At 42.4% G+C, this 12,011-nt stretch overlaps 1 protein-coding gene across 1 annotated transcript; it reads right to left on the bottom strand.

Annotated features, from left to right (window-relative positions):
- Window positions 1-1,299: 1,299 nt before the first annotated feature.
- Window positions 1,300-11,524, bottom strand: HECA (headcase homolog (Drosophila)). The gene is made up of 4 exons (XM_009705596.1): window positions 11,521-11,524; window positions 7,431-8,471; window positions 4,150-4,304; window positions 1,300-1,464 (listed from the first exon to the last, which is right to left on the bottom strand). Exons 1-4 carry the CDS (start codon window positions 11,522-11,524, stop codon window positions 1,300-1,302), a joined length of 1,365 nt encoding a protein of 454 aa, XP_009703898.1.
- Window positions 11,525-12,011: the final 487 nt, after the last annotated feature.

Here is a 12,011-nt window from a genome sequence, read left to right as displayed (position 1 = left end):
AGAAACAAACCCCACACCTCTCGAGAGGACAAACACTCCATACACACACTGGAGAAAAGCAAAAAACCAAACCTCCCCTAAATCTCACCTGGCTTGAGAAAGCAAGCAAAAGATTAATGACCTATTCAAAAAAATTTATTTAAGGAGGGAAGAAATGGGAAGAAAGAAACAACAACCGCAGAGTCTACAGGGCCAAGCCCTCTGATACAAATTCACTGCCTAACGCGTAGTCTGTTATGTACAGCACAGAGGGATGTAGAAAGCAAATACGCTACGTTTGCTTCCTTAAAGAGTCTCCAAGTTTTTAGATCCTGGACTTTACACAATTTTGAAAGACAAAAGGTGCAGCAATTAATTGTTTTAAAAAGCGATGCCATGTTTCAGCTCGGCTCTTACAGCCTGACGGCCCAGATCCCACTTCACGGTCCTCCTTCCACACCAGTCACACCAGGCAGCAAAGCCTCAGCCCCAGCAGACTCATACAAACACATCCCCATTCAGCTCAGCCTGTTCCTTCCCTAAAGCGTCTGTGAAGAAACACCTCTAAAAAAAGCATTTTAAGATCTCCAGTTTGTTTTGGTATGAACAGATGACCCGGCTGGGCACGACAGCCCCGGTGGAAGCAGCACTATTGCCGTACGGTCCGTCAGGGAGGGCAACGCACATCGAACGCACACGGCGGGAAGACGCTATGCCAAAAAAAAATAATTCATTTCAAGATTGCATTTTCTGGCATACATTTACATTCACTTGTCACAATACCTTAGTTTACCCCATCTCGGGAAATTGGAAAGAAAGCCTGCTGAGGCGACTGGCAGCGCGGGGCCAGCTCCTGCACCCGTGGGAACCGATGTGATGAATTCAACGGTAACGGGACAGTTTCTTTCCACGGATTTCCCATTTCCACCAAGCTGGAGGGACAACAACCCTACACAATTACCCACTTTCCAACTGGACATACGTCTCTGTCCTGTATGTCTCCCCACGCCCTTCTTATAAACTGTATTACAATTATACAAAAAAAATAAAACCAAATCATTTTTAGCTGAACTTTACCCCACACTTGGGATATATTCAAAGGCCATTAAATTGGCTTGCCTCCAGCCTTCACAGAGATCTTGTCAGGAGGATTCTGGTTTTAACAACATGTATATATACATATTAATATGTACACAGACAAAGAAGCTGCTCTTTCAGTTAGAAAAGAAATTAAATTTCATCACAGAATGAATCCTATAAAAAGATATGTAATAAAGTTGAAATACCCATAAAATAGCTATTACTAAAGCAAAGCTTTCGTCAATAAGCCTCCAAAACTTTAAATGAAGAAAATGGCTTCACGAAGTGGTAGTCTAGATTTCCACAGTGAGGACACTGCTGGACGTTGCTGTATTCAGAGAAATACTGCATGCCAATCCGTACATCTATTACTGGCTTCCCACAGTGCTTACAGTTCAGTCGAGCCTGTAAAAAAACAAAGAAACAAACAAAAAAACCCTTTTGAAATAACCAAACTCGCCTCCGCTCCTCACCTCTGAACAAGCGGGCGTCGCAGCAGCCCCGGAGGAGAAGGGGCAAGTCAGGGAACGGGCAGTAAGGGGGTCTGCTGGTAAGGACGTTCCTCACCCCGACTGGTAACACACACCACGTTATTCACGTGAAATACCACCACCACCAAAATTCTGGAGAGTAGGTTACCTCCCACTCTGACTGATGGGAGGTAGAGAATTTCGAAGTTCATATACGCACGTGATTCTTTTGCGTTGCATCATTTCTGAACCAATTCCTCGATCCCCAGCACAAGAAGTGCTGTCTCAATAAATCATTAATGAAGCCCCGAAGCAAAGAGAGAAATTTTACATATGTGCCATGCAATTCAACCATTCAGGCTGATGTTTGAACACGATCTGTCTATTAAATATATCAGCATTTTAATCTTTTGGCTTAACAAATGTATAACTCGATCTACTTTATCAGCGTGGCATGGTATTGTATCACCTTAAGTATCTATTTAAATATTTACAATTGGGTTATACGAACTAAGCATCACTTCAAGCACACAAACCATTCCACAAACTCCAACTGAGAAAGGACCAACATTAACTGGGTGGATATGAGAAATAATTAAAGGTCAAGGGCGAGGACAGACAAATCCATTAATGTTCAGCAATAACAAAAAACCGCAAGTCTTCAGAAGAAACCTAGCTGAGAAACCCAGCTCATCTGATGTAAAGAAAGCAAGAGGCGGTGTGAAAGCTCAGCAGGTCGTTTGAAATGCTCCAGAGAAGCAGAAGGGATTTGAGACCGTAAAGGAGTTTAAGAGTAAAGGTGGCAAATGAGCAGCGAGGGCCTGAGCCGGACCATAGCTTAACCTCACAGCCCAACGTGCTACGGAAAGCTTCAGCTCTTCACTGAAAATAATAAAAAATTATTTTCTATGGCAATCTTGATTTAAGGAATTTGCCTGGGATGAGGAAAGGAAGAAATTATTAAAAGGACGAATACTGTTGAGACAAGACTCAAAAAGAAACAAACCACCAGCTCCACAGCCATCTGCTCTGCTTGAAAAACAGAAATTCTAAGAAATACAATCTGGTAGGGTATGGTTTCGTAGATTTTCTTAACCAAAGTGTTGTTTTTCCCTATGCTACTGTCCAGCACATCAGCTAGGTGCTAGTAACCCGACAGTGGCTGCAGTTCATTACTTTACATGCACATTTGTGATGGATAATTAAATATTTGGAAATAAGATACGAAATTATTCAAAATAAAATTAGCAAGGCAATTTGGAGTTCAATTGTACACCGTATTTAAATGTCATTCCTCTGTATGCACAGAATTGTCTGTAACAATCATGGTGAAACAAAAATGTGCATTATCTGGCAATCACAGTCACTGCAGCTAATGAGTTCATAGTCAGTTCTATTACTTACCAGGTAACTGTCGCACTGTCCGTTAATCATATAATTAAGGCTCCTGTATAATGAGAACTTAATTCTTGTCTTGTACATTCAACAGAAGCAATTCAGATTTAAATTTGCTGGATTTGACAGAGCTAGCAAGTCAGCATCAGTGTTTTATCCTATTTTTATAAAGAAGTTACAATCCCAAGAGGCACTAAATTTGGAGGTAGTATCTCTTGTCTCTACTTAAAATTGTTATCAAAGTCATTTTAACCAGTACCAGCAATACCACTTGTCTTCTGAGTAGTGGTCATTTGGTCAACATGTTAAAACTTAAAATGAAATGGCATTTTGCAGATTGACAGAACTGTATTTCCGATTGCCCTTAAGCACGCACATTACCACCAAGCGATCACAGTTGGAAGGAGTGCATCTCCACAAGGCTCCTGTCCTAACCCAGTAACAACACCTGCATGTCCAAAGGCAAGAGCCCACTCCCGAGCATCCCGAATGGACCACCGAGCCATTCCCAGACAGATGCTTCTTCCACGGCTGCCTACAACAAAAGCGCTCTGCCCATCACATGGACAATTCTCTTGGATGCTGATGATCTGCTGCCCCAGGCACACGGCTACTCTGGAGTAACCCCAGGCGCTGGATTTTCCCTCCCAAGGTACAGATTAGGTGAGCATTTAATGAAAACTACGCTGCTTCTGGTCGTGGTGGAGCACCATCACCAGAGTCAGTCGCAGCAAAGATTAAGAAGAGCTGGGTAATCTCCAAGTACAAAGGCACTTTAGACCTTTTTGTTCCCTTGGCTTTTTTTTTTTTTTGGCTACAATTATCTTAAGATAAACCACAATTCAAGCAACTAAAAGAAGCCCCAACATCTGCTCAAAATGTGCAATTGTTATTAAAATACGACCAGAATTGTATCTGATGCCGAATGTACTCACTGGTGATCATCCTAAGCATCAGATTTAATTATGAATGCATTTAAAGGAGTTTTACTTAAAAACCTAAGTATTAACCAGTGTCCATTGCCTTGGCTTTCATCTAGATACAGGCTGTTGTGCCTCCTAAGTTAAGACAAAGGGACTCGGTCAGCTTTCTTGCATTGCACTCATAGGTACAGGCTGGAAAAGAAGGATGAAGAAGGGAAGGGAGAAGAGATACACAAACCTCAGCTTTATTTATCATCAGTTGGAATTTCACCTTATGAGTCTTATTTACATACGGTACTAACCTGACAACAGGGAGATGCTGCCAGAATATCGTAGGTATACATAGTTCCCAGCTGATGCCAGCTTCCATCCCATCGGGACTTGCACTTAATGCAGATAATTTTGTGAACCCCTTCTAAGCAGTCTACACAAACAGCATAGAGGTGCATAAGCCTTCCTGTGGACAGGAAAGACACTTCTTAAGGAGACTAGAACAGAAGATTAAAACAGACATTTCCTGCAATGTGTTATCTACACTTTAGCGACACAAATCACAGCTCGTTAAAATCTTTTTTTTTTTAAAGGGTGAACGATAAAGTAAAAAAAACATTTTTCTATGGGAAATACATAGGGTTTGACTGAAGCTATTTTCCATGGATGCAAAACTCAGGAATTAGTCATCACCCTGCCCACCCTCCCTTCCTCCGTTTGCTGGTAGACCTTAGCAAAATATTTTATAAGAGGAGTTGCTGACGCTCCACGAACAGATGCCAGGTTAAGCTATCTGATCGGCTGCAGTGTTTCCAAAACCAGGATTGCACCCTAGCTTCATCCCCACCTGACAGAAGAAGTGAAGAAGTGTTGAAGCTTATTAGCAAGCTGGGTACAGCTTCATTTAACAACCTGCCAAAAATCTTCCAGCAAAGAGGGGACTAAGGACCTAATATTCCTCATGGAAAAAAGCAACAGCCAGAAGAGCAATTTTCTTTCATCTACTTTTTCCTGACCATTCATTAACAGTGAGTATATTTAAGAACATTATATATTACACATTCGCAGACTTTAGCATGCCATTCAGCACTACGAATCTATTGAGCTCTATCGCGACCTTAGGCTCTGTATGCACAATGACTTTCAAAACCTCAGTTATACCAACTTCCATAAAAATCAAGCAGCTCAGACATGAAAATGAAATTATTTGCTCTACGTAAATGTGACTAAACTCACCAATGCAATATCCAAGATGCAAATTTCGCACAAAACAAAAAGCCCTACACAAATTATAACAATCCGGCATCTAGATTATGCCTGATTTGTAATGATTTGAGTCGATTTGTTGTTTAATAGTTGGCTATTAGAAGTGGGCTGACACGGAATACTAATTCTGTAATATATCCTATTTTGCACTGCTACATAAGACAAAACTAAGAAGTAGTGCAGTTACAGATCAGCTATGAATCAGCACGGCATATAACATGTCGTTATTTTGGGTTGCAATTTGTGCTTTTTAGCATCGAAGTACTGAACAGCTCACAACCTGCAATTTAATGGACACACACGTCTTGTACCTCTTCTAGACAAAAGGTAATAAAATAGTAACAATTATGATTAGTCCATACCAGACACTTTGAAGATTAAAGGTTTGGTTTTTAACTTGTTTTGGTTTCTAAGCAAACTATTTTAGAAAAATGAGAAGAAAAAAACCAGATTCTTCTTAAAATACATACACAAAATAAACTTGCTAGTATGAGCTGGTAAAAATTGAGTTATTCCACATTGGTGTGTTCAGCTATAAAAAATGTGATGTGATGAGTCTGAAGTGCAAATATAATAAACTCTGCTCCTAAAGTGAACACTCCAGATTGGAGACATTCAAGTAATTCCACGCACAGAAGTTGTGTTGTGCAGGAAGATAAAACCATTTTCCCCATCTGAAGTTCTGCACTGTTCTCGCACATTAAAATACCGCATTCCCCCACCACCTCATTTTCCGGATCCTTGCTATATAGGAAATGAGGCACCTGACATCTTAAACATGCCTGAAATAAAAGAAGTGATTTTCTGTACTGAGGAGAAAATAACACCCTGGAACAGCACCTTGCAAGCTTAACTTCATTTCAAAGAGCACTTCTGATAATAAACCATTTTACTCAAGACAAGGAGGTAAAAATTTTAACAATTAATTATTCACAGCACCTTGTCTGAGCAAGTTTTTCAGACGCATTGTCCAATGGGTAAGGAGCAATTAATTAAAAAAAATAATTTTGCAGAGTTTCATTCTTAGTGGCAAACGTTAACAAGTGATGAGCTTCACTATTACTAAACCAGCTATTAGTACTGATAAAATCACAACCACATTGTGCATGCCTCCCCACCAAAGCAAATAAGCATTGTTATCTCACGTACGTATATTCTGTTTACCCTGGAGCTGGTTTAGCTTGTGTATTTGCCTATCACTTTTCCTCCTTAAAGTACATTAGGCAAGACAGAAACAATAATGTTAGCATGAATACAGTTTAGTGACTTAGTGCATAGTGATTTAAGGAAAAAAAAAAAAAATACAAAGTTTGCTGAGCAAAAGAATGTTACATAACACGTATTATGACCATGCATGGGATATTACAAATTTTATTGAAAGGAGAGAAACTTAATGTTAAAATACCTCTCGTTAATGCTTTCCCAACACACTTTTCAACATATGATTCTATGTTTTTGAACACCAAACTACAAATACTTTCTCTTACTAATTTTAGCCATGCCAGCAGGCTGCAGGGCAGGCACGTTTTGCCCTGTATCACCCTGATCACTTAGCTTGGGGCACAGCTTTTAGGAAGAGCTGAAGCTCATCCCAGCCCACATCCATTTGTTTCTCTAGGAGAAGAAAAGTAAGATATGCCTTGGGCTCAACTCAGCACGGAGCTGGGACACGATCAGGATACAGTCCTAACAAGCGGGAGTTTGGAAATAGGTCTAAAACCCTCACTATACCACTGCTGCTTCAACGCACCGTATTAAAAGCTCACTTTTACTATGTCCAACCTCTCCAGGCCGGTGTTAATGTAGGCCAGACTATAGTCCTTTCCATATTAAAAAAACCATGTTTGCTATAAACCAAAACTGATATTCTCTAGTCTGAAAGCAGATGAGAGGCATCTCATCTCACCGCTGGTACAAATACAACTTTCACCCATGCTGCAGCACAGCATGCTTAAATTTAAAAGGTTGTTTAAAAGGTTGACATATATCTTGGAGTAAAGCTCACAGCAGATAAATCAGCACGCACACGCTGCAGAATAGATTGGCTGGAAAACCTTCTCGTGGTCTACCTAGAAACCAGATGAGAAATCTCTTAGTTGTAGACCCAAACACAAGGCATGGACCTCTCTACACGGCATTTGCTTTTTGTAATTCCTTCTAAGCATTCCAATCTGATCCACGCTATTAATCTGAACGTGACTTCAAGCTTTACAGAATTGCTTAAAAAGGCAGAAGCAGGATGAAAATCTATAATGGGGGGAGGCATGGCACAGAAGGCAGTTCCATCATTGAATGACACCTAGCGTGACTGACAGACAACCTGTACCTTGAAGGTGACAGGGAACATCATATTCAATCTCATCGTGTCTCGATGGGCTAAGGAACAGGGTCCCGTCCACCAGCGGAAACTGTTCAAACACTGGCAGTGCCCTGTGGCAGAGCGCACAGTTTACAACGTTCCTGTGGCTGGCACTAAGAGCAGCAAGGATGAACTTCCGAAGGTCCTCCCCTTGGCCCACCTGGGCATCGTCTTCCATCCGCACATGGAAAGTATTCAATTTATGCCTGGGGATGTGAGTAAGCAGCTCAGATAGATCGAGCCTTCTCAAAAACTGCACAGGGGCATCGAAATGTCCCGATCTATGTGCTTGCAAGCCAGCCGCCCCGTAATCAAAATGCGCGTTCCTGAACATGCCCCCACCGGCCATGTTCTTCTTATGGGGCTCCAGGTGAATGGCGTTCTTCAAAAACTCCCCTAAGTATCGCGAGGAACGAGGACCGCTGAAATGCGTGGGGGCAAGAATGGAGTAACCGGTGGGTGGGGACTGGCCGGGAGAGACGCAAGGGGAGCGAACGGCATAGCTGCCGCCCATGACACCCTTCTCCTGGGAGTTCTGCCTGTCCATCGAGTGCCTTCGCTGGACGTCATTACTCAGGCCCTTCTGTGGCTTGTTGGCCGGCCTGCCCTTTTTGGCCTCCTCTGCTGACTCTGCCATCGACCTTCCCATACTCTTCTCCAACACCGATTTTTTCTTCTTATCATCCTGCATCCGCTTCACCTGGTACCAGTCAGTGTCCTTCTTTAAGTGACCCTGCCCACACCGACAAGAGCAAAAGCGAAAAGCCAAGTCATATCCCTTCTTTGTCCACATGTTTTGGCGACATTGCTTTTCGTTCCAGCTCCTGGCTCTGCCAATGCAATTGAACTGGACGAGAATGCTGCTTTCCCACTCGTAGAAGCACTGAAGGTGCATCCAAGTGCTGTACGGACAATGCTCGTTGTTGCATATAACCTTCTGGTAGTCATCCTTCTCCAGGTCCACTGGCCTTCCAAAGCTACAGATCAGTGGAGTAGCACATGGGGCTTCTGCGGAAGATAAAAACAGACACATTAATAACTTAATGGCCCGCTTATTGCGATGCTTCTTTAAACGCTGTGCCAAATACGCACACGAGCTCTTACTCATGATCCGTATTATCCGGAGGGCCCGCGAGCACTAGCTCCGGGTCAGGGCAAAAAGCAATCTTTGCCAAAAAAAGTGAAGTACGTGAAAGAAGATACAGAAATGAGGGAATAAAGAAACAAACCGACATTACAGTTTGTTTAATATTCAAAGCCAGAGCACCTCAGAAGCATTAGCCCTCCTCAAGGGTTTGCAGATAGTGTTGCAAGGCTTTAAGAAGGAAGGAGAAAGCTTTGTGGATGTTTCTGGAGGGTTGCTTTGAAGCCTGAGAGGCAACATGGGGAGAACACACAGAGATGTTTGTTTGAAAAACAAGTAGGCAATACAGCCTGGCTTTGCGATCACAGGGAGAGGCAGGAATTGATCTTTTCTTTGGGACTGAGCAAGAGACAACAGCTAGGGAGAGGAGGAGGAAGCAGAGGACTTTGAAAAGCAAGACAAACAGCTTATGTTCCCAGTACAGAAAGGAGGGCCCTCAGTACATTGTTCAGGCAAATATAGACTATATCACCATCGGCTCCCGGACAGCTAAATTTCACAAACCAAACAGTCCTGCAACATAGATAGGTTAAAAAAAAAAAACAAAACACAACCAAATGCCACATGGTCTTTTATCAGCAAAGTAGCAGCCTTTGCTATATCCTTGAGCAAAGAACAGTTTATTTCAATTCTCTCCCTGCAACAGTATCAGTTTCTACACAAAAATGCTCTACAAAAAAATTTCCTGCATTTATGGACTAACGATGTTTTCCCCTCCCTCACCGAAGTACCACGGACTACATATGACTCCCGATTCTGGCTGCTCGGTCGCAGCTGGGAGGCGCAGAAAAGACAGGAAATTTTCAGCTGGACTTTCGATTGGATCTTAAAGAGTTTCTAATTATGAGGGTTTTAGATGCTTACTCAAGTATTACAAATATTTCTCCTCTGTATTTCTGACTTCCTACTTCCTCCACTTCACCAAAAAATACTGTTCCAACAGGGCTGGCAGGCTGCCTTTTAACCGCTATATTGCTGCATCCAAATCCTAGCAGGCTTCTTCAGGGTCTTCCATGGTCAAGCGCCATCTCATCCCGTGCCAAACAGCGCAAACAGCTCCCCGCAGTGTCCCAGTCTCTGTCAGAGCTCCGGGACTTGCCAAAGAGGTACACTGAGCCTTATAGACAGATTCTGCCATGATCCAAGGGTTTTTTTTCCTTAGGATTTCAAATTTCTATCCAATAAGCAGAAAAAAAAAAAAATTACCACTCAGTTGCATTGCTTTTTAATCCCGTTCTTGTCACTGCCAGCACAAATAACACAACATAATTTGCAGGGGGATGATAGGTTTTATGCTGCTACGTTTACTTTTACTCAGACTCTCAGTTATAGACACACTACTCGTCATCGCTTCTCCCACAGCAGCAATACACAAACCAGATGCTTTACAACAACAGATCTTTGCCACGCTAGTGGTTTTGCCCCTTCCCAACAAGTTTTTGTTAAAAGGCTATGAACAAATAAACAAAGAAAATCCGCAGTAAATTCAAGATTATGGTAGCTCTTAAGACTTATCTACCCAGAAGAGATGGACACAAAGAGCAGGAGAAAATCTTCCCAAGCTGTTCCCTGGGAGATGCCACATCCTTCACCTCATTTCTCTGCCTCCGCTTCTAACGCCGGAAGCAGCACAGTTGCAAGGAGAATTTTCTGCAATGCCTTTCCTTCAGGGACTGGCCTATAAATTGCAAACAAAGTACATTCCCCAAAACATTCTCTGAAAGCAAAAAAAAAAAAAAAGCCTATTTCACTTCAAAATATGGACCTGTTCGGTTGTTAAAAACAAATTACCAAATTGGAGAGAAGAGAGATAAGAGAGGCTTTCCCTAGGGACTCTTTGGAAGTTCCTTCTCGACATGCGACACCTGTATTCTTACCAGTTGTCTCAGGTCTCTGAAAAGCCCACTAAGAACACGCAGGTTTTGAGATGTCTTTGAGAAACATGGATTTTATTGGCCACCAGGGACTAATTTTTCTCCACTTTTTTTACTGTGTACGAGTATAACGTTGCTGGCCAAGAGCAAAAGTGAATGATAAAACTTATCTGCTCTGAAACAAAACCTGTTCGTTCACCAGTTCAGAGAGTTCTCCCACTCCTTCTCCCAGACTTCAAGTCACACTATGCCACACCAAGCACCTCTGCCAAGTTTTTTTTTCCCGTTGCCAGTCATTCTGTCATCATATTTAGGGTCTGAAAGTATAGTTTGCAATTATAGCATCCTTATGCAATTTATCTCAGAGAAGCCAGTTAAACTGAAACCATGAAAGGCAAACCGTCAGAAGTCAGATGTGCAGCAAGATAGCGGAGGTACCAATACGAACAGTTCTCACTTACGCATTTCTTGTATTCATCTATTTTGGTACGTATTCCTTTCCACCACTGCCAGGAGGCAGGAAGAAAGAACATGCCAAAAATCCACTTATGCTCACCCTGTGTTTCGGAGTGTAAATGTTCTAACAGTCGCAGGTATAATTATAGCTGACAGCCGAGAAAGTTACTATACAGACAAGTCTAGAGATCTCCACTTTAGAATAAAGACGTTACACTTGTTCATCCGTACTGGCATAGTTAACTGACTGAAAAAGAAAAGCGTTTCCTTGATTAGCCTTTGAACATGTTGTTGGTTTTGGATGCGAAAACGTATTATTTCTAGCGCCCTGCGAAGTTTATGGCCTCTTCGTAACAGGGACAAAAAATGAAATTAATAAAATAAGTGGCTGAAATACAGAAAACACAACTACAGGCTGTGTATTCCACAGCGCTTGTCCACAATTATTTGACTACGATCATGTCCTGGGTGTCTAGAGGCTATCATAAAGGTGACTTTCAACAGATTTTTTTCCCTTTTCCCTGGCTGGTCAATGGAAGGACTGAGGAATGGGATCTTCTCCAGCTTCTCCTTGAGAACTTACGCATGCCGGATTCCCTGAGGAACTTCACACACAGGGTAACTATGAGCAAGAAAAAGCTTCAAGTTTTGGACAGCGATGTCTTTGTCAACATTTATGTTAACTAGATGACTACAAAGTTTTCAGACGTTCCCTCATCTGATCTTGTACCTCCTCAGCGTGAATTGCCTGGTCACACAATCACCGTAGCAAAAGCAGGTCTAGAGAGGCTGGAAGCAAGGACGGGAGTGAACAAGAGCCTTCCTCCAGGCAAAAGACTCCATGGAATTGTTAAACGGTGGCACCGAGATCGCTTTGGAAAACATCACTGCTAAGAGGAGAAGCTGGTCCCTACTCACCTCTTCTGGGGACTCACCTTCTCTCACTACTGTCACTGCAGTAGGGTAGGAAAACCAACAGGTCTCTCTGCCACGTTGCCATGCTCCACAGCAAGGGTAAAGCCACGCTAGTCAAAGCATCTGCTTTCACAGATACAGGTTTGTTATTACAAAGTC

The sequence above is a fragment of the Cariama cristata genome, unplaced genomic scaffold (genome assembly GCF_000690535.1).
Source record: "Cariama cristata isolate BGI_N322 unplaced genomic scaffold, ASM69053v1 scaffold7728, whole genome shotgun sequence".
Classification (NCBI taxonomy): domain Eukaryota; kingdom Metazoa; phylum Chordata; class Aves; order Cariamiformes; family Cariamidae; genus Cariama; species Cariama cristata.
This window is presented reverse-complemented; position numbering and strand designations above follow the sequence as displayed.